At 41.1% G+C, this 23,865-nt stretch overlaps 1 protein-coding gene across 2 annotated transcripts; it reads left to right on the top strand.

Annotated features, from left to right (window-relative positions):
- The first annotated feature begins 526 nt into the window (after positions 1–526).
- Positions 527–23,732, top strand: LOC124139065. 2 transcript variants are annotated; one of them, XM_046506043.2, is made up of 8 exons: positions 527–967; positions 13,541–13,741; positions 14,312–14,586; positions 16,250–17,796; positions 19,020–19,685; positions 20,469–20,749; positions 21,358–21,543; positions 22,685–23,732. In XM_046506043.2, the coding sequence occupies exons 1-8, from the start codon at positions 926–928 to the stop codon at positions 22,835–22,837; spliced, it is 3,351 nt and encodes a 1,116-aa protein (XP_046361999.2). In that variant the 5' UTR covers positions 527–925; the 3' UTR covers positions 22,838–23,732. The 2 variants fall into 2 exon arrangements, with proteins under 2 accessions (XP_046361999.2, XP_046362001.2); XM_046506045.2 differs by lacking the exon at positions 527–967 and adding an exon at positions 8,713–8,785.
- Positions 23,733–23,865: the final 133 nt, after the last annotated feature.

The raw sequence follows: 23,865 nt of genomic DNA, 5'->3' as shown, positions 1-23,865 counted from the left end.
TTAACATTATTATTATCATTGATAATAGTATATACTCATTCAATCCACTATAACAGTAAATTATCCATTAACAGACATCGACGGTTCACAGAAATCTTGTACAGTTCGATGTTATCTTTTAAAGCAATTTTCAATTGAGAAGTGTATGAGGATACCCTTGTCTTGTTACTAGGGGTAAAAGGAATCTTACCATTGGCTTTGCTTCCAAAATACCCCCCCCCCCCCCCCCCCTCCATCTTCTCTCACATGCACGCACGCACGCACGCACGCACGCACGCACGCACGCACGCACGCACGCACGCAAGCACACACTCCCTTCTGTACAGTCGTGGAGTGGAAATGTGATTTAACATTAGGTGCGTTGACACTCCCCCACACAACACAAAACATCGAGCGGTTTAACGTAATTGAGCTTACACTGATCCAAGATTGTTGGGTATCGCTTTACGACTCCCAATAATAATCTTACACCGCCTCAATGACCACAGACAAAACACATGACCCGTCTAGCTTGCCTGCTGGTAAACACTGGACATAGCATGCAACAGGTATTGATGTTAGCACTGGAATGAGAGTGCACTGACATGCAAGACACATGTGCACATTCCGAGTTGAGATCTACCAATGCTTGTTGATCTGACAAACGTAAGGAGGGTTCAAAGGCCGACTCTTTTTACCTGAAGGGTCGCCATGTTTCTTATCAGGTGTGAAAAAAGGCCACATCAAAGAGTGTATCACAGCTACAGGTGAAACCTCTTGGAGTCGTACCGATGAAGAAAATACTGGTGACGTCGATCCACAGAACTTATATCAGACATTGTCCGCGGCAAGAGCCATGTTGAAGTTGTGTTGGACATGAGGTGACAATGATGAAAACACTGGTGTAACAGTTAGGAATTGTCTCTACATCCATCACACCTCTATCATGGGATGTGGCGCTTCCAATCAAGTTGGGCCAGGGTTCCAGGTGAGTTATCTTTCATCACCGCTCCGAAAATGGACGTCCACTTTTCGAGTTTAATTAGCATTTTGTCTCATTGGTTACAACCTGTGTGTTCTCTGTCCATCGTGCTGTGACAGTATTATCCTTCTGTTGTCATTACCTACTCATGTTATCCCACTCATGTATGCAATTGTTGTTACTGTTAACCCTCCACCTACTATATATATTCTGTACAATGTCCCTTATTCATGTTACTAGAATGTCAAGACCATGCCCCAGCCCGGGCTAGGTTAAAACAAGAATTGCAGTTAGATCCGCTATCTGTCATAGATCTCCTAAAGCCAAGAGATGCAATAGCGAAGGCCAAACTAGCTCTATTTCTGAGAGATGGACAGCTGCTCGAACGTATATAAACAGAGCAGCTAAGGATAAAAATGAAATCATATCAATATAAGAAAATAGAAATCATATCAACGCAACAACAGAAATTATGTGAACCCCGAACTCACAATAGATATGTGAACCCTTCTCACACACAGGAGTCCCAAAGAGGGACAGGTCAGCCGAAATTGTCTAGGCAGAAGGCGACCTCTTAAACACTTAATGCAACAACAACAACAACCTTATTCAGTCTTGTTTGACAACGGTATGAGGATCTATGCCAAAACGTCGCCTTCACAGTATTGAAGAAGTTGTTATCCATAAATTGTGTCTACTTTGTCATCCGTCAACTTCTAAGTAATGCCTATCAAACAATTTCGATTGATCTGATATTGATATTAAACCAATTTGAATAACAGATGGGAAAAAAAATGAAAATATGAATGTGAAATACCGTTGAATATATGCATATGTCAGTGATTGAATATTCCTTTACGACGCAGCCAGCAATATTCCAGTTTGTTTTTAAATAATATTTTTTCCCCTCTATTGTTCCATGACGTACAGCGTGTTTTTCTGAAAGAAGGGCATTGTCTTGAGTCACCCGCGTGCTATTGCTGGACTATTGCTCAAAGTAAAACCAAGCTCACTCACTGAACGGACGGGCCAATCGATTTAGTCTTCTTGATCAGTACTTTTTTTTAGGACAGCATAACTAGCGATTTTTTTTGTTTAAACCTGAGGCAAAATAATGTTTTCTAGTAAAAAATTTAGGTTTATAAACACATTCCATTCCCCCGTCTCCACCCCCAGAAATATCACATGGTGGGTGCGTATTGAACGCGCCATGTATATAATAGTCCACGCATACGGGTTACACAATGCAACCTCTTGAGCGGCAATCGGCTCTTAAGACAAGCATGGATACCAGACGTAATCTGAAACCCACGGGTTAAGCAAAACTAATTATAAGTAGATGAATGACATCACGATCTTTACGTTACCTGTTGTAAGCTGCCACGTTATATTGAAATGGACAACAACCTTTTTGACGAGTGGAAGCTTAAGACGTGACATTTCACGAAGACAGTGTATGCAATAACACAGTTATTCAGAAAAAAACATTGTTCATTGTTGAATTGTCAGGAAAGCATATTTCACTATATTTTTCATTGTTCTCTTTTTCGTTTCCATCAGCATAAACCACAAAGACGAAAAAATAATAACTGGTATTTATATAATAACTGAAGTGAATGAATAAATGAATGTATCTCCCACAGTCTAGACTAACATCTAGTCTGTGAAATGAACATATCGCACAGAAAAAAAACAGTTGTTAATTATCTTCATAAAAATATAATAAAAAAGCATTGCGTGTCATTATTTTCCTAATGTGTATGACTGTGTGTATTCTGTCTTACAGACCCGAATACAAATATATCAAATACAGCCCATGCAAGTCTATAATATTTGGCAAGTCTAGATTACTACAGTATCTGAAAATGAAGAGAGTCTCTGGGCTCTTTTTTATCATATTTTTTATAAAGATAATTGAACAACTGTTTTTTTGTGTACGATATGCGGTGCGGTGCGTCTCACTCCTGTACTGGTCCGGACTAATGCCGGTTTTATAGTTCTGGCCCTCTGCCATGCCACAGTTTAACATTAATACCCTATTCAGATATAGTACATTCACTCCAATCCGACCAGTCCTTGTTTTATCCAATTAATGCCGAGCGCCTGGGAGGAATAACAGAAAGTAGAAAGAAAATCATGAATCTCAGTGAAGACATGTGAGTGAGTGAGTGAGTAAGTTTGGTTTAACGCCGCTTTTAACAGTATTCCAGTTATATCGCGGCGTGTCAGCTTAATGTGGGAGGAAAGCCCGAAGTGATGCAGGTCTCAGACGTTTACCACTTCGGTGAAACCCACGAGCACGGGTATGGTGCTGACAAACCTAGAAACATAATCAGCTCAAAGTGATGCAGGTCTCAGATGTTTACCACTTCGGTGAAACCCACGAGCACGGGTATGGTGCTGACAAACCTTGAAACATAATCGAGGCGAACCGGGAACCGAACCAACAATCACAGGTTTCTGGCGAATATCCTCAGACGATGCTTATAATATTTCTTTAAGTGTTATATGTACGCAACAAATTCGTACGTCCCTATTAAATAATACCTGAATTTCTTTTTGTCACAACACACAACTACATGTAATCGTCATTCTGTTCTTAGCAGGATTTCCACTTTTCGTGTGACCTACACAGTATAACTCCGTTAGCCCGAAACCCCGACAGTCCAATCCTCGTTGGTCCGAAAACCCCGGTCTCCGGACTGCTGTTTACAACGTGTATATATAATTGAGGAACGTTATAACACACTAATATTCATTAATCCAGTAACTTTTAATAATTAGAAAGCGACGTAATACATACATGTTAATACGACTGAGGACCTGTGAAGATCCGGGGTAGAATAGGTCTTCAGCAACCCATGCTTGCCGTAAAAGGCGACTATGCTTGTCGTAAAAGGCGACTAACGGGATCGGGTCGTCAGGCTCGCTGACTTGGTTGATGCATGTCATCGATCCCAATTGCGTGGATCGATGTTCATGATGTAAATCACTGGATTGTCTGGTCCAGACTCGATTATTCACAGACCGCCGTCATATAGCTGGAATATTGGTTGGTGCGGCGTTAAACAACAAACAAACAAACATAATAAGACTGAAAATGGGCTTGTTAAGGTTGAAGGTTAAGGAAGGGAGAAGGTTGGGGATTTGTGTAAGTTTACGTATATATCCTCTTTGTAACCTGGAGATAGAAGATGAATATCATTTTACCTTAACATGTAACTCCTGCAAGAACATAAGACACCTCTATCTGCCTAAAATGTATTGCTATAATCCGAATATGTATAAATGTAGAAAGCGTCTGTCTTCGAACCATGTTATGTTACCAAGAAACTTCTGTAAATATCTATGTGAAACAAAGTGTCTTCGAACCATGGTATGTTACCAAGATACTTCTGTAAATATCTATGTGAAACAAAGTGTCTTCGAACCATGTTATGTTACCAAGAAACTTCTGTAAATATCAATGTGAAACAAAGTGTCTTCGAACCATGTTATGTTACCAAGAAACTTCTGTAAATATCTATGTGAAACAAAGTGTCTTCGAACCATGTTATGTTACCAAGAAACTTCTGTAAATATCTATGTGAAACAAAGTGTCTTCGAACCATGTTATGTTACCAAGAAACTTCTGTAAATATCTATGTGAAACAAAGTGTCTTCGAACCATGTTATGTTACCAAGAAACTTCTGTAAATATCTTTGTGAAACAAAGTGTCTTCGAACCATGTTATGTTACCAAGAAACTTCTCTAAATATCAATGTGAAACAAAGTGTCTTCGAACCATGTTATGTTACCAAGAAACTTCTGTAAACATCTATGTGAAACAAAGTGTCTTCGAACCACATTATGTTACCAAGAAACTTCTCCAAATATTTATGTGAAACAAAGTTGACATAATTTATGGATAACAACTTCTTTATTTCACTGTAATGGCGACGTTGTCGGTTTCGACAAGGCTTGACAAGGGTATAAGGATCTACACCGAAACGTCGCCATTGCAGTAAAATAAAGAATGTGTAATCCATAAATTGTGTCTTCTTTGTCATCAGTCACCTTCTAAGAAATTCCGGGGCGGTTGGGTAGCCTAGTGGTTAAAGCGTTCGCTCGTCACGCCGAAGACCCGGGTTGGATTCCCGATATGGGTACAATGTGTGAAGCCCATTTCTGGTGTCCCCCGCCGTGATATTGCTGGAATATTGCTAAAAGCGGCGTCAAACCATACTTACTCACTCACTCTAAGAAATTCCTATCTACTTTTCTGAATATAGGCCAGTGGCCTTTATACGAAAATAAGACTTGACTTGTTAACACCGACAATTGTAAAGGAAAAGTACGGATTAACGAGGGTTCACTGTTTTATTAAGTGTTAAATATAATTCTTTTCTCTATATCCAGTTTCAAAATATTTTTCTACCGCATGATCATGTATTGTATTCTATATATGCGACCAAGTTACAGCTGTATTTGACACAAGAATGCAGGAGCTCTATCAATGAGCGCTTATTACAGGTTACTGTTCGACATAAACGATAAGGCAGGCATGGCGTTATTTCCCACAGCAACACAATACAACCTGTCGCAGCACCGTGATTTATGAAGTATTATTGCTCGAATTACATAAATTCCTCCTCCGAGAGAATTACAACGATTCTTAAACTGTACTTATATGCACCACAGAATGTTCAAGGTAAGTTGGATATATATAAGTGTTTTCTCTTTTGGCCGATTACTCTAGGAGAAATGCACGTATACACTCAAGCTGTGCCTAGCTATATGTACATAATGGACTGTGATCAGCTCAGCAAATGTATTGTGCTAATCAATTGCACCTGTCTGTAATAAAAACGTACACGTGTGTTAAAAAAAAGGGTATTACCACCTTCCCATGATTCGTTTCACGGGAATGTTAGACCTGATGATTTTATTAGAAACTGTACCGTCCGGGGAATGTTTTCTGTATTATTGTGTGAATAGAACTTCAGTCATAAAAAACTAACAAATTCATATCCAAATGGTAGCTAGAAGATTCAAGAAATCTATTTAACGTCGGTTTGTACAGGCAATATAACATGAGCTCTTCAGAGACAATCCGGGTTTGAATAGGTCTTCAGCAACCCATGCTTGCCGTAAAAGGTGACTATGCTTGTCGTAAGAGGAAACTAACGGGATCGGGTGGTCAGGCTCGCTGGCTTGGTTGATGCATGTCATCGTATCCCAATTGCGTGGATCGATGCTCATGATATCAATCACTGGATTGTCTGGTCCAGACTCGAGTGTTTACAGACCGCCGTCATAAAGCTGGAATATGGCTGAGTGCGGCGTTAAACAACAAACAAACTTTAGAGCCACTAGGTAAGGTGAGGTGAAATGGGGTTTAACATCGCGTCCAAGATTATTGCACTTATATAGCGACGTGCATGCACGTGTGTGTGTGTGGCTGCTTGTACTAGTCCGGACTGATGCCGATTTATAGTGCTAGCTCACTGAGATACCATGCCGCAGTTTAACATTAATACCCCACTCAGACACAGTACACTGACTCCGAACCGACCAGTCCTTGTTTTATCCCCTTAATGCCGAGCGCCAGACAGGGTAACAACAAGTACCATCTTTAAACGTCTTTTGGTATGACGCGGTCGGGGATCGAACCCCGGACCTTCCGCTCTCCGGGCGGACGCTCTACCACTAGACAACGGAGGCGGTCTTTAGATCCACAAATCCGAGAGAGCAGGTCAGAAGACACAATAGAAAAACGGGAATAATAAGATGTGAACGGGAAGCTAAACATGTTTACAGTAAAAGGGTTAAAATGACGGTGGAGACTCTTTTATCATATTTACGCAAAGAACGTTTGCATATGGGGCCTGGTTGCAGAAATATCTACATGATTCAGCTTTTCCAAATTCATTCGGCAGGCATTTCCAGATATTGGTGGCCTCAAAGCAAATGAATTACTTTTTGGGACGTCTATGTGACCGAGTCAATGTCTAAATTCAGTCAATTTATGAAATAACTGAACATTTCAGTCAATTTAAAATTTACTTGATTCATTCATTCACAATACAAATCGCCTGAATTTTTTTTGTTTTGACGTATTGATTCTACGGAAATTAAACGGGATCACAATGGGGATTATGTACTCTGTATGTGCTTCGACGGAAAAAAATACATGGCAACTACGAAAACACAAGATTGTAGTGGCTCAGTTCTAATCACCGTAGTAAATCCTGTAATTTGTCATCGGGGTTTTACTGGTAGAATCAGTCAATCTGTCAAATTAATCACTGACATTTTATGCATTGACTCCAACATATATATGATTCATGACCGTTGCTCTGAAATTGGAACAGTCCCTGGGTATCATGTATAATCTATATTGATAAATTACATGGAAATTTGACTTTTTTTCAAGTGGGGAGTTCGTACCCTCCAACCCCAAAAACACACATGCGCACGCACGCATGCACGCAGGCACGCGCGCAGACAGACAGACAGACATGCTCCTCTGTCAAACATTATAAGCACCCAATACTCATTATACTAATTTCAGGGCAATCATTGATGAACATGCTGCAGCACTCTTTAAAATATTTATGTCCGAGTACTGTCCTAAGGGTGGCTAAGTAGCCTCAGGCGGCGGAATTAGTTGTGCAGAGTTACGGCCCTTAACCTTACCAGGATGCGCTTATCACAAGTTCTAAACCCAAATTCACCCTTATTATGCTCCTTTGTCAGCATCATACCCGTGTTGCTGGGTTTCACCCGAGATGTCTAGGATCTGCACCACCCAGGGCTTTTCTCCAAGATGTAAGGGGGCGCGGGTGGCCCAGTCGTCTTAGGTTCGGCTATTCGCTCTGCAGTGTTGCGTCCCTAAGGCATGCCACAGACCTACTCTCGTGGGTTCGAATCCAGGTTCGCATCCCTGTTCGTCCCGTTTCTGTTTCTAGGTTTGTCAGCACCATACCCGTGCTCGTTGGCTTCACCGAAGTGGTAAACATCTGAGACCTGCATCACTTCGAGATTTCCTCCCACATTAAGCTGACACGCCGTGATTTTACTGGAATACTGTTAAAAGCGGCGTTAAACTCAACTCACTCACTAATCCAATGCGGACGGGATAAACATACCGGTAAACAGTTACTTTTCTGCTTCACTCACGCACTCCGCGATATAACCGTGATGCAGCTGAATTATCGACTTTATGAAAAGAGAGTGTTTATCCTATCGATTATCAGCATGCCTGTTTTACCGAAGTGGTATCGAGACACAAGAGGTGACATACGTTTAGCTGAATGATTAATGGCTGTGACTATATTTTAGATAGCTACTGGCATACCTAGTTCAATCAGATTATTCAGTTCAAAGAATTTCAATTCATGCCTTCAATTAACCCACTTTGACAAATTGAAACGCGATAGCTCGTGATTAGGTTGCTAGGGTAAACATGGCGTTGCTAGGGGTCTCTGGGAGAAGACATGCAGTCTACATTTCAACCTGATTACAACACGCCAATAAATAACGTCATAAACAACATAAATAAATAACACAACACATTAAAATCGCTCACTGAACTGTTTTCTCAAACTGCGAGAAGTTTGAAGACTGAAACGACCTGTGGTTACACAACAATCGCAATTTAAATGTAATAAATGTAATCACGTGGACACCCCCGCACCGCCCCCCCCCACCCCCCCCACCCCCACCCCCAATCTAATCTGCCTTCGTGGTGAAGTCATTCAAGATTGTGGGCGAGGGAACTCAGGTCGGGCAAACAAGTCACATTTACTGTCATGCCGTTTGGAAGGAGCAAAGAACGAGAGGTAGGGAAATAATTTTGGTAAGGTAAGCTAAGTTCCCAGTGTTGATAGGCATCTTGTTGATCCGAGATACTGTACACATGGGGTAAACGAGTAAAAGCCGTTATTTCTGGTCGAGTTGGTCCAGAAACCCAACCCCAGTCGATTACTGTTGATCATGTATGGCGTCCTTGTTACGTATCCATGCTTATTTTAAAATTTAATCCGCTCATGAGTGCGAATTGACTCCTTTGTGGTCGAGGTTGCCGAAAAGCGTTACCATCACCCTCGTTATTCCGGAAATTTGTTAATACGAATGATTTCACTTGAACGACGCCGTCTGGATTAACGGGGTACACTGGTATTTCTGTAAAAAGGTGCATGTCTTGTAGGAAGATTATGCATTTACGTTTCACTCTTTCACATCTGTGTATATTTCATAAGAAACTTTAAATGTTCAGTCGTGAGTGAGTGAGTTGGGTTTAACGCCGCTTTTAACAGTATTACAGTTATATCGCGGCGTGTCAGCTTAATGTGGGAGGAAAGCCCGAAGTGATGCAGGTCTCAGACGTTTACTACTTCGGTGAAACCCACGAGCACGGGTATGGTGCTTACAAACCTAGAAACATAATCGGGGCGAACCATAGGTTTCCGGCGTATCCAAGGGACAGCAACTCTGCACAGCGAATCGCGGCGCCTTAGACGACTGGGCCACCCGTGCCCTCTTAAATGTTCAGTAGCATTGCGCACTGTACTGTACACGGCGTGGCCCTTGTGAACCTTGTTTCTTATAATCACTAATGCTAGGATATTGACGTGTAAGCCATATGTTAAACGTGTGAGGCATTCACAACACGTGGCAGCCGATGTTGCTCCATATTACAGTAAACTATGGTTATAACGAACACGCTTATAACGAACTGACGGATATAACGAACTTACTTTTTTGGTCCCGACTATTTGCTGTTGTTATACTGTATATATGCTTATAACCAACTACGGTCATAACGAACTAAAATTAGTAGTCCCTTTGAGTTCGTTATAACCGTACTTTACTGTACTCAAAAGAAGTGAAGGACCAACCGATTCTTTCATGTCATCTTGTGACATATTAACTATAGTAATATGAAAGAACGGCCCTTCACTTCTTTGATATCGTTTATGTTGAAAGTGTTATGTCAAAACACCTGGGTATACCAAATGATATAATCGATGAAGTAAATGACATTATTGCTTATCTGACCTAGGCATTTCAGATACAAGATACTAGTGATTCTGGGAGAGTGAATAATCACGGACATAAACTCATGCACATGTGTAAAAATAACTCACTGTTTATTGGAAATGGCAGAGTTGGTCAAGATAAGGTTGTTGGGCAAAATACCTGTTAACATTGCTGTGTTATGATTATACCGTCTCTTCTCTAGGCACTTTAAAATATGTTTCTGATTTTGAAGTTGACAATTTTGATCCTATTTTATCTGATGCCCATTGCGGTCTGAAATTGCTTTCAAAATGCGAATCAACGAATGTTAACAATATCACAGGTCAAACCCAATCAACAAGGGACATCTGTCAATCAAACTCTGAAATTGACAACACTGACTCCACGTGCATCCCGAGACGCTGGGATAAGGGGCACGCTGACGATTTTGTACAATCAATGAAAAACAGTGACATTTCTCCTCACAGTGATTCCTTGGTGCCCGGTGATATTTGTAATGGCGATATAAACCTTATTGTACATAATATTAACAGCATTTTCTTACTCACAGCAATATCAGCATTTGGCCTGAAGCGTGTCAATCATGGTATCCGCCGGAGATACCCGGATGTAATAGATCTGAGCCCTGGTTCGGACGACACTGTAAGATCAGTAGGGGACGGTATCACCAGGCAAAACGGAATTTTAATAAACATAAAAGTTTACAAAACAAAACTCAACTTTTAAAAAGTAATAGACGTTGTAAAAAAAACCCTTCTCAAATTCTATAATTGTCATCACTTCAAAATGCAAATCAATATTTCTAATTTACGGATAAATGACACCCGCACATTTTGGAAAATGTTACGTTAAAGAGATAATGATGCAAATTTGCCACCAATCGATACACTTTTTGACTATTTCAAAAACCTAAATGCAGATAATCTAGACTCTATCCCTGATGACTCGACTGATTTTAATATTAACTTTGATGTCAATAATTGTAATGATACCTTAAACATATATGCGAAAAAGAAATTGAATACGCCATCAAACTACTAAAGAATAACAAGGCACGTGGCAAGGATAACATTACCAATGAATATATTAAGGCTTCGGTGCCAACATGTTTACCCTTGTACACCAGACTATTTAAACGGAATTATCGTCCGATCTACAAAGGTAAAAGAGTGAGTGAGTGAGTGAGTTGGGTTTAACGCCGCTTTTAACAGTATTACAGTCATATCGCGGCGTGTCAGCTTAATGTGGGAGGAAAGCCCGAAGTAATGCAGGTTTCAGACGTTTACCACTTCGGTGAAACCCATGAGCACGGGTATGGTGCTGACAAACCTAGAAACATAATTGGGGCGAACCGGGATTCGAACCCACAATCATAGGTTTCTGGCGTGCCCAAGGGGCACAACTCTGCACAGCGAATCGCGGCGCCTTAGACGACTGGGCCACTTGTGCCCCCCAAAGGTAAAAGAAGTCCAGATGACCCTGGAAACTTCCGCCCCATAAGTCTTATAAGTTGCCTCGGAAAACTGTCTACCACAGTTATTAATAAAACATTAAACAATTATGTTGAAAAGTAATAACATTCTGCCAGATTCACAAGCGGGTTTAAGCGGGCTACTCCAGAAATGATCATATTTTTACCCTGTATGCAATTATTGATTTCCTAAAAAATAGAAAGACAAAAATGTATTGTGGTTTCGTTGATTTCCAAAAGTTTTTGACAATGTTTGGCGTATAGGTTGATGGAAAAAATATTACCACAAGGTATTGATTGTAAACTTATTCGTATTACTGTTAATTTGTACGTTGGCATTAAATCATGTGTGTGTATATTCAGAACAATTCCTTTGTCTTATTGGTGTCCGTCAAGGAGAAAATCTGTCCCCAATATTGTTTTCATTGTTTCTAAATGATCTGGAACCGTTTTTATTGTCTCAAAACTGCCCTGGTGTTTCTATTCAATCTCAGTCACTTAATGGTCTGTTGAATCTCTCCGTTGTTTTGTTCGCATTGCAGATGATACAGTTTTGTTAGCTTTTAATAATCAAAATTGACAAAATATACTTGATATTTTTTCGCTTTACTGCAAAAAAATGGAGATTGCATATCAATAACTAGTAAAACAAAAAATATAGCTTTTGGTGGTACAAAAAGAGACAAGAGTAAACATATATTATTAAATGGCAAAGAACAAAAGTTATCAAGAATTCTATATCAAATGTTATGTAATGAAGTCTGTACAAACAATAGCTGTCATAAATAGATATTTTATTAAAATGTTTGGAAAGTATTTTCAAAGAAACGGGCTACAGTTTCTATTGGTTAAGCCAACAAGCAGTTCCTCCTAATGTCCTTAAATCTATCATGTCGTTAAGATTATCTGATATAGCAACTCAAACATGGAGTGCAGAGATTACACATTCTCCTAAGGGTATCACATATCGCGTATTTAAAACTGAACTCGTCCTTGAAAAGTATTTATTAGTTATCCCTTTCTCGTTGGCTGTAAAATTCCTTCTGTTTAGAACCTCATGCCACCATTTACTGGGTAGGTGGCACTAAATCCCTGTCAATGAACGAACGTGTAAACTTTGCGACATGAGCGATGTTGGTGATGAATCCTGTTCTAACGTCATGATATTCCTGGTTTCTGTTACAGTCCACTCTGTCGGGGCTAAGGTATTGTCGTCATGGTATTCCTGGTTTCTGTTACAGTCAACTCTGTCGGGGCTGAGGTATTGTCGTCATGGTATTCCTGGTTTCTGTTACAGTCAACTCTGTCGGGGCTGAGGTATTGTCGTCATGGTATTCCTGGTTTCTGTTACAGTCAACTCTGTCGGGGCTGAGGTATTGTCGTCATGGTATTCCTGGTTTCTGTTACAGTCCACTCTGTCGGGGCTGAGGTATTGTCGTCATGGTATTCCTGGATTCTGTAATCGTCCACCCTGTCGGGGCTGAGATATTGTCGTCATGGTATTCCTGGTTTCTGTTACAGTCCACTCTGTCGGGGCTAAGGTATTGTCGTCATGGTATTCCTGGTTTCTGTTACAGTCCACTCTGTCGGGGCTAAGGTATTGTCGTCATGGTATTCCTGGTTTCTGTTACAGTCCACTCTGTCGGGGCTGAGGTATTGTCGTCATGGTATTCCTGGTTTCTGTTACAGTCCACCCTGTCGGGGCTGAGATATTGTCGTCATGGTATTCCTGGTTTCTGTTACAGTCCACTCTGTCGGGGCTGAGGTATTGTCGTCATGGTATTCCTGGTTTCTGTTACCGTCCACCCTGTCGGGGCTGAGATATTATCGTCATGGTATTCCTGGTTTCTGTTACAGTCCACTCTGTCGGGGCTAAGGTATTGTCGTCATGGTATTCCTGGTTTCTGTTACCGTCCACCCTGTCGGGGCTGAGATATTATCGTCATGGTATTCCTGGTTTCTGTTACAGTCCACCCTATCGGGGCTGAGGTATTGTGGTCATGGTATTCTTTGTTTCTGTTATTGTCCACCCTGTCGGGGCTGAGACATCGCGTCATTGTATAATTTCTTGTTTCTGTTACAGTCCACCCTGTCGGGGCTGAGCGGGTGTTTTATGTCCACCTACAAGATCCAGGCCAACTACGTGTACTCCGAGAAGCACTTCCTCTATGTCGACAACCTCAGCAAGGTCGAACAACTTCCCCCTCCTCATCCGCCATCTTGTTCTAAAGAAGACATCTTTGATCCAAGAGACTTTGTGGATATTGATAGACGAGCTGACGCGGTGAGTCCACGATGTGTGTTCATGCCAAATGCACCCTTAAGCCTCAGCTACCAGTATCTGAAAACTGTATTGCAATTAAACGCTTGACAAATATGTAATTGGTCCAAAAAATAATGGTACACTGGACATTAGATATTTTGAAAATAATGTGTCATGCCCCCACCTCGACCTCCACCGAGAATACCAAATGGTCGGTCCTTATAGAACTAAGAACATGCCCAGAAGTTATTTGATCAAGGTTACAACGTTCAAGGCCCCAGTAAAGCTTTCAAAATGTTTTATGGTAGACATGTGGAGTACATTTCCAAATTTGATAAATATGATGTCCGATGTAATTTCCTATTTTGACTTATATGTACCATATGTCCCCGTGTTGTTTTAATGTGAACAATTGACTTACCTTTGCATGTGTTTGTGACGTGTGTCCCCGGTGGTGCAGAATATGCTCACCTTTTCGAGAATACCTGGTATCATTACTAGTTGAAAGTGATTCATAAACACATGCTCATGATATAGTCCGAATTGTAAACCACGATGACTTCGTGATCCGCCAATGTTCTTCATCCCCAGGCACCTAGCAGTCTCCTGAAGGAACCGTACCCCAAGCTGATCTCCTACTTACTCGAGGAGCCCAAGGTCAAGTCAAAGGACAAGAACCAGACTCAGGACAAGGACCACGAAGTGCTGACCAAAGTGCGGGCTATCTACAGATGGGTGACTGCGCAACATGTCGACACGATGACCATGCCGAAGAAGTCCCCCGATCCCACCACACCGTTGTTTCAGTTCTGGAGGATCAAGAACAAGAAGGGGAACTTTGCTCAGCTTGTCAGTATTCTGTGCAGGTGAGCTATTCCTAGTACTGGGACGTGGCCAACTCGGGTCCTCTCTGCATATTTCGTCAAAATAGCGGGAAGGAATGCCAGTGATGGAGTAGTGATATCGTATGACAGACAGACAGTCATGTTTATTCAGTAAAAGGCCAATGGCCCAAAATACAGACATGTGAGCATGACATTTACAGGGCACAGAATTTATCATTAATTATTTTGTGAGCATAATATAAGAATTTACAAACTAGAAATAATGTTTGCTCATTATAATTACTAAGAATATTTATTACATGAAAATTACTGTAATGAGTAGGCATAGGAAGATTAACAAGGTATTTTTGTCTCAGGGCAGAAAATAAATTACAATTAAAGAGTACATGGAATTCATCCTCAATGACATTAACTCCCTTACTACTACAATAGTTACAGAATCTGAGTGAACGGTCTGTTTTACTATATCTGCCAGTTTCTAAAGCTATTTTAAAATTTGAACATCTGAATTTAGTAAAAACAATTCTTAAATGGGTATCGTATGACTTCACTGTAAAGTAAAATTGTCAATGACAGATAATAATAATAATAATCAGTCTCCATTATCTGGACGTAAAAGGCAAAACAGCAATGCAAATTATATGAATGGATCACTGAAAAATCATTGCGTTGGGACACATTCAACTGGGACATTTCGTACCTGTTTTGAGAATAGTAAACCCCACCCTTCCACCCTCCACCCAGTACATTATAAGATCGGTTCCTTATCTTTGCATCAACTTGCAATAGAAAATCACATGATGATTATTACTTAAATAAAAGTAAAATATTTGTAATCAGCATTGCGTTGCAATAGCGTTGTACCGCATGGGGATTCGGGGTTAGGACAGGCACCTGTCTACCAATGCAGTAAGAGGCAATTTAATGGATCAAGTGATCAGTTTTGGCATCTTTCCGAGGCAAGAGAGTTTCCACCCTTGCCGAATTAGGCTAGAATTCCTGGGCTCGATCGTAGCGCCACCAGTGGCTATTACGAGTTATGTCCCCTCTATGCCTCTCCTATGAACCAATCAGATTCCACCTCTCGTACCACTTGCATTTGCTCAAACAAAATGGCGGCGACCGGCCAAGACGATCTTATCTATAATCAAGATCTATATTGTGATAAAACGGGTCTTACATCGCGAAATACATCAAATCACGTTAGCACCTTGATTAAAATCATGAAAAGATCTGGAAATATCTGTTGACAACGTTTTGGCAGTACAAATGATTTGCAAATCCTGCAATCGACGGATATCTGCATGACAGTTTGCGAACAGAATTTCGATTTCGTTGCGCGATTGTGACTGGACTATGCATAGACTCGTTAGTCCAGCCAAACTGTAATTCCATAATACCAGCCTAGTTTGGCAAGGGGGGAAACTGGACTTTTATAGTTAGTTAACGCTGTTGCCTTGGGAAGATGGGTTTCGGTGACATGGTTAATTGCGTGTCATTGTATCCGGACGGCGTGGATCATTTCTCATAATACCAATCACTGGATGGTCTGGTCCAGACAGGCCGACGTCATATAGCTGGAATATTAAATGACAAAGAAACTAACAATAGCGTTGTATTTAATAATTTACAAGTTAAAATCAGGAAAATAAGAGTTGAAAATGTATATACTTGCACATTGTAGGCTGGCTAATGTTACGTGCGTGATCATCCACGGCAAGATGAAAGGTTCAACCTACGATGTAGGACAACCAATAGACGACAAGCTCCATTACGGTGAATGGAACGCTGTTCTGATTGGTGGAGACTGGTGGCTACTCAACACCTACTGGGGTGCCTGTGCCGTGGGAAGTTCCGGTGGGGATGAATGGCTGGATAATGACGGAAAAGAAGAATCGCTTGATGTAGATGCTCCCCAAAAGAAAGGTTTCATGTTTACCTGTGACGAGAACTACTTCTTATGTGACCCCAGACAGATCATCTCAACCCACCTTCCTGCCTGTCCACAGTGGCAGTTACGGTCAACGCCCATAACACCCGAGCGGTTCGAGGAGATGGTTTTCCTGAAGGATCGTTTCTTCAATCTTGGCATGTCCGTCCTCTCACACAAAGACTGTGTCATTACATCCACGACTGGAGAAGTCGAGATATTCTTTGGATTAAGAAAAGATGCCATTCATCATAAATATTACTGTTTGTTATTTAGGCAAGAAGGAAAGACGGTGCAAGGATTTTCTCCAAAGTATGATCGGTATTTGTTGCTTCAGAGACCCAAATCCGATCAGCTCAGCATTAAAATCAGGTCCCCTGTGGCGGGAACGTTTAGACTGGAGCTTGTCGGTATGGACACAAGAAACAAGTCTCCAGGCTATGATTATGACTGGATATGTTTGTACAAGATCAAGTTCACAAAGGCTAAGGCGCGATGCCAGCCCTACCCAGATCAACCAGCTCTTGGATGGGGTCCAGGGCTCACACTGAAGGAGATGGGTCTGACACCCATCTCACATAGCAGTGGGATGATCAGAGCAGATTCTGGTGGAGAGGCTGAAGTGGAGTTTGCTATACATGACAAAGAAAAGCTGAAAAATATGAAATTCATTGGTCGAATTTCCAAAGGTGGAGTAAAAGAGGAAAAACTTAAGGACAGGGTTGTGTACAGAACTGAAGGAGATCGCATCATCTTTAATGTGCGTCTACCTAGGAAAGGGGAGTATGCCCTTAAACTGTACGCCACAAAAGACGAGAAGGAACATATGGATGAAAACATCTGTAATTACATTGTAGTGTCTGAGCAGAAGAAATCCAAGGATGCATACCCTAGAGGATTTGACAAAGGAACTGGCCTTGGGAAGATTGATGTGAGCTTGGGCATTGAACCCCTGTCACACAAGACCGGTATAATCAAGACTGCTGTTGATGAAGTGAAGCTGGACTTTCAGCTGACGAAGCCAGTGGAACACTCCTGTTCTCTTGTTGGGACAGAGTTGATGATCTCTGACGCAAAGAGACTAGTGTCCGAGGAAGTGAACGGGGACATTGTCACATACACAGTGCGACTCCCAAAGTTGGGTAATTACGGCTTTAAGCTGATAGCTAAACCCACTGAGGGAGGAGTATTTGAGAATGTTGTGGACTATGTAATATCCTATGTGAGGGCAGACGAGGAAATCAGGACCCCCATCATCTTGACCAACATTGAAACGCCAGTAGAAACACCAGGACCTGAAGGTAAGGTATTGCATATAGATATTCAGTAATTAATGCATTTGATGGAGAAACCGGAACTCGAAATGTCTGTTTTAGATATAGCTATTGCTGTACACCTAGCTATATAATCAAATGACAGATGAACTATAATAATGTCAAAGTATCAGGAGGTCTATTTCAACATTTCTTTCAACAACTGTTTTTAGAAATGAGATAATTGATGTGCATGCTCATGTGACACCTTTTTTGTTTTTCATACGGTAGCAATGCATTAAAGTTCATCATCATCGTCATCATCTGTCATTATCATATCCTTTGTTACAAATTTATTGCTTAAAAGACTGAACAGCCTTCAAGGTGTAGTGGATAGAACATCTGCCTGGAGAGAGGAAGGTTGGTGGTGTGATTCCCTGGCCACGTCATATCAAAAGACGTTAAAAGATAGTACTTGTTCTTATTCTGCCTGGCGCTCAGCATTATGGGGTTAAAACAACACTAGGGCCCACTTGCACAAAACGATCTTAAAGCTAAGTGAGTGAGTGAATGAGTATGGTTTTACGCCGCTTTTAGCACTATTCCAGCAATATCACCGCGGGTAACACAAAAAATGGGCTTCACACATTGTACCCATGTCGGGAATCGAACCTGTGTCATCGGCGAACGCTTTAACCACTAGGCTACCTGACCGCCCCCTTAAAGCTAAGATTATCGTTACTACCATCCTTTAATTTTGGCTTAAAATAGTTGTAGCGCTAAGCCCTGGTCTGCTCGCAGTTATTATACTGTGTATAGTTGGTATCCAATGCTAAACTGCAGCTTGGTATTTCAGAGAACTCACCTTTTAAAACTATCCGTATTAGAGAGTGAGTGAGTGAGTGAGTGAGTGAGTTGGGTTAAACGCCGCTTTTAACAGTATTCCAGTTATATCGCGGCGTGTCAGCTTAATGTGGGAGGAAAGGCCGAAGTGATGCAGGTCTCAGACGTTTACCTCTTCGGTGAAACCCACGAGCACGGGTATGGTGCTGACAAATCTACAAACGTAATTGGGTCGAACCGGGATTCAAACCCACAATCATAGGTTTCTGGCGTGCCCAAGGGACGCAACTCTGCACAGCGAATCGTGGCGCCTATGACGACTGGGCCACCCGTATTAGTAGTGAATTAATCTTGACTGCAAAGTTAAACCCCATGTAGATAATAATGTTGATGTACAATAATTGTTAACCATCAATTTTTGTATTAAGATGAACCCGAGGAGGAAATCAAGAAACGGATGGATGTTGCCATAGTGACACAGGATGAGGAGGAACTAGTCAAAGCTATAGCAGACATGAAGGAGGTGACAAATAGTACAAGGTCAGCTCGCAAAGAAAAGATTCTCAAGAAATCATCTGAGAAGACACCACGTGATGAAAATGGCAATACCGACGCAAAGACACCACGGAACAACAAGGAAACACCCCGAAAAGATAAAACACCACGTGATGAGAATGACAATACTGATGCAGTGGCACCTGAGAACAAAGAAAAAACACCTCGAGATTGCAAGACACCACGTGGTGAGAATGAAACGCTTAGAAATGAAGAGACACCACGTGGCGATAAGAAAACACCTCGAGATAACAAGACACCACGTGATTTAACCACAGTAAATGACGATACAAATGATGTTGGCAGAATCAAACTTGACAAAATCATCCCACGCGACAAAGAAGGAGAAAGCATCCCTATCCCTAATGGTAATGCTGTGCTCCCGGCAATCTCTGTTGTGGCGCCACTGGAAGAGGAACCAGAAGTGATAAAGGGCATGATTGAGGAAGTGGATGCCCAGGAGAAGGAAAGGGCCGAGCTAGCCAAAGAGGAACTTGCACGTGCAGAACGAGAATTACAGATCATTAAGGTCCGGAAAGGTATGTATTACTTCAGAGGATTTTTATTATCTATTCCAAATAAGCAATGCATAATTGTGACATAAGTAAGCTGCAGTGAACTATGGTAGTGAACACTGTGCAGGCGTTCTCTTATTGAACCCGTTTGCGAGACAGGTCTTCAGTGTCACCTTCCAACAATTAAACATTATCCATGTGCCCTTCAAGTATAAAGGAATTTCTGTACAGTAGCATGCAAATTGCTGATGTTTGTTAATTTACGTTCATTGAATTTCCATTTCAAAAATGATGTCAAAGTAAACAACAAAATCAATGAGCGATTCATGTATTAAAAAGTGTGTCAAATATTGAAACAAAGTCCATGAAAAATAGACATGTTTTCAATTAATTAAAAAACACATTTCACATTCACACATTTTAACTGTACCTGCCATTTAACGCCCCTAAAAATAATACGATTAAACTGTGTCTATATTGAGACAATCCCTCCATGGCTTGGTTGGGTGCATGTCATCGTGCACAAAGGTGTGTAATGTTGCTCAGTATATTAATCTGTCTGTCCACACTCTAATTTACAGGCCATCGTCATTAGCTTGGATAGTGCTGGCTGTGGCATAAAACGGAACTACATGGTCTAACATTATTCATTATCCTAAACAATCTCACAAATAATTACTGCTTTCAAAAATGCCAGCCGCATCGCACACACTTAATCTTTATAAATTGATAACGTTATGCAGTTGCATATAATCAGTCTCGTATGGGTACTACTATTACCTCACTAATTTGTCTGTGTGTCATCAGAGTTAATGGAAGCTATTGCAGCACGTGAGCTCCAGCGCCTCATAGCGATCACGACAATGATACGAGACAAGAACTACCAGTCCGCCATGATGGATGAGATGAAGAAAGCCAAGAGTCTGATCGAGAGGCTCCAGCACATCAGGAAACTGTTGCACGCCGTTCTGGAACTGGACCAGAACACTGTGGCTGAAATCAAAGGATATGCCGCCCCTCCACCTGCAGTAAGCAAGGTGCTCAGTGCAACGCTGCTCATACTGGGGCATTTCGTGGAGGAGACAAAGGTACTGGACATAGAGAGGATTTGTCACATCTTGGGAATATTGTGTGATGCGACCCAAAAGTATAAATATCTTGATTCTAGTTCAATATAATTGATGTTGATATTCATTTTCATCACTGAAAAACACGAGTGAATACAAAGCTTCAATTGTCACAGTTCAAGATCAAGGTCACACTCTTTTTCCTTCACATTTCTGTGAACTGACCCATTTTTCATACTATGCCAAATGTTTTGCATCTATGTTTATTTAGACACAAACATCTGGAATCAATGTCTAAATTTTATCGTGACGTTGAAGAAATATTTTGTTGGTGTCACATTCAATGAATGGGGCTTATTATAAGTAGTTCCTTCCAGATGACCTCAATTGCAAATTATTTTGATTCTGGTACCAAGCTTAATATCAAGTTTGTTTATACTATCTATTTATCCATCTAAAATAAAGTTGTTGGGCAGCCTCGTGGTTAAAGCATTGGCTTGTTAACTTTGGTGTCCTCCACTGATATATGGAATGGAAAACGGCTAAATGTGGTGTAAAACTAAACCGAATAATTTGTATACAATAACGGCACAATGCCACACTAATTGATCCGTTCCCGCACCTTGCAGGAGTGGATCAAGGTACAGAATATCTTAAGCAGGACGGGGAAGGAGTCCCTGAAGCGGCGTGTGGAGAAGTTTGACATCAACAAACTGGAACCGGACATCGCCATGGGTGCCAAAGTGATCCTCAAGGACTTGACCCTCAATCAGGTCCGAGTGGTCAGTGCTGGAGCGGCCACCTTCTATGTCTGGGTGAGTTGGCATGTGGGGGTCTGTCGATGAATCAGACCCAAGTGGTAAGTAAAGGGCCACCACCTATGTCTGGATGTTTAAGAGTCTTTCTAAGAACTTGGCCTGAGCTTGTCTGGGCTTTCTCTCTGTGAATGAAGCCAGAGTGGTAAGTTCAAAGAAGCGACCATCGGATATGTCTAGCTGAGTTGACCCTCAATGAATCAGGTCTGGATGTCTAGCTTCGGCTGTTTTTCATGTCTAGATCTGAATCCTCTGAATGACATCGTGGGTCACATAATCTGCTCCATAAGAGGGTACAACATCCATCTTCAAAAATTGATCAATGTAGCGCTCAGTGGTCACAGCATTTCTTCCACCAGAACCAACATCTTTGAAAGGTGGCAAGGGCAGTTTCTTGTTGAGACCGATACCAACTCAAACCTTGAAATTTGAGACGCCTCAAGCATTTTACATCATAACACAGTTGTCAGTATACCATTCACCATTCCATTGCTCACATAGCCATTAGAAAATCCACTCAAAAACATCAAAATCTCAAGGCAGAGGCCATTGGAAACGATGGCCTAAGGCCAGAACTGAACAGAGGGCTGACCGTCTACGCACCCTTCTGGCGATGCCCGAGAATGGTGTCACTGACATTGGTTCTCATCGTGTTCCGTGTAGTTAGCATGGCTATTTTGAACCAGTCCAGCAGCTTAATCCAATGCATGTAACAGTCTTGTGGTAGTGACTCCAGATCTGCCACATCTCTAAACATCGCCTCGAGGTGATAAACAATGGACATACACACTTTCAATACAAAAGCCACACCGTGATCTCTTTCTTTAGGCAAAAGTCGACCAATGACTTTTTCTCATTTGATCCAAAATAGATTTGTGTCAATTTTTTTTGGTTTGGTTTGGTTTGTTGTTTAACGCCACACTCAGCAATATTCCAGCTATATGACGGCAGTTGTGTCATGTAACAAAATATATTTTTCGCATTTCTTTTGTTGTTCATTATATGATTAAATGAGTATTCATTTGAAAAACAGGATCCCGAAGCTGTTTGCTCTAACGTGGATTCATTGTGTATTCTAAAGTCTTCGGAAAGGGTACAGAAATCGTGGACACATTTGTAAATGGATTTCCTACACTTTCAGACAAAGGGGCTCATTAACGAGATCGAGACACGCATGGGCGAGGACATCCACAACACAAGGCCCAGAACCAGCAACTCCCGCAGAGCCCGGAGAATGTCACGTTCTCAGGGAAAACAGGCCAAGTTAACTCCCTTGACAAGAGTGGATTTGTAAAGGTTTGCTTGTGAAACGACCATATTCCGTACTACCTCCAACAAAATACTGATCATGCGATCGAAGCGTTACGATTACATAACCCATATTGTTAGACTTATAGAAAGCCTTTCCTGTGAGACATTTCAAGGGCGTCAAGGCAACACATGTGATGTTGAATTCAGTGAGACCTCATGAACTCGAAGGATCAACTATATGTCCATGCATCTAGTACGGGACAATGTTAGACCATAGCTCTGTCGGGACCATAAATCTTGAAGACATTTCGAGATGATGGTGTTAGAATTAACGAGAGTTCACTGCTTTGTCATTCAGTTTGAGAAACACCTATGTTATTAGGAGAAGTGTCCACTTCATCAACAAAGCCATAACACATGGACAGCACTTGATTTATTTATTATGACGAGGCATAGCATATCAGATATGCATATTTCATGTTGATTGTTTAGCGTCCATAAAAACAGATGTAGAATATTATTCTTAAGCAATAACAAACAATAGTTATAACACGTTCTTTAAATGGAACTTTTAAGAGCGCTTCCAGCAGACTGATTTTGCACTCGAATGTATGATTTATTTACATGTGACCTGTTGGACCTCTCAAACTTTGTAGATGCATGGGCCTACCATAGCATAAATACTTTGAGATGAATATTCTATATCTATATACATTAATCCGTCCATGGCCTTTTGTTATTTGTAAACTGTGATATTTTGTTGACTGTTTATTGTGAAACATGTATCAATACTGTTCTAAGTGTTATATTTTTCTAAATATATTTATATGAATGTGTGCACAATACATGTGATGTACTGTTCTTACTATTATTGTAGATGTATGGGTTTTGTATGATATTTCATGAAATAAAGCTCTGTGTTGCTATCTACGTATTTGTGTCCTTGTATGTAATGGATGTTCGCACATCAGACAGGTCACACATTGTAACCAGTGATACCCCGGTATCCTAATGGGGTACTGGCGGAAAGCATATACAGAAGAAATAGTTGAAAACCCCACTGCTTTCCAT

Source organism: Haliotis rufescens, unplaced genomic scaffold (assembly GCF_023055435.1).
Source record: "Haliotis rufescens isolate VD_foot unplaced genomic scaffold, xgHalRufe1.0.p SCAF_13, whole genome shotgun sequence".
NCBI lineage: Eukaryota > Metazoa > Mollusca > Gastropoda > Lepetellida > Haliotidae > Haliotis > Haliotis rufescens.
The sequence above is the reverse complement of the archived record's forward strand: the minus strand, read 5'-3'. Positions and strand labels throughout refer to the sequence as shown.

Bases quoted from the DNA above. Each gene is read 5' to 3' on its own strand.
- LOC124139065 (XM_046506043.2), top strand. From the start codon at position 926: ATGGGATGTGGCGCTTCCAATCAAGTTGGGCCAGGGTTCCAG. The intron at 13,742-14,311 runs GTGAGTCCACGA...CTTCATCCCCAG, and splicing joins TTGATAGACGAGCTGACGCG to GCACCTAGCAGTCTCCTGAA. The intron at 14,587-16,249 runs GTGAGCTATTCC...TGCACATTGTAG, and splicing joins CTTGTCAGTATTCTGTGCAG to GCTGGCTAATGTTACGTGCG.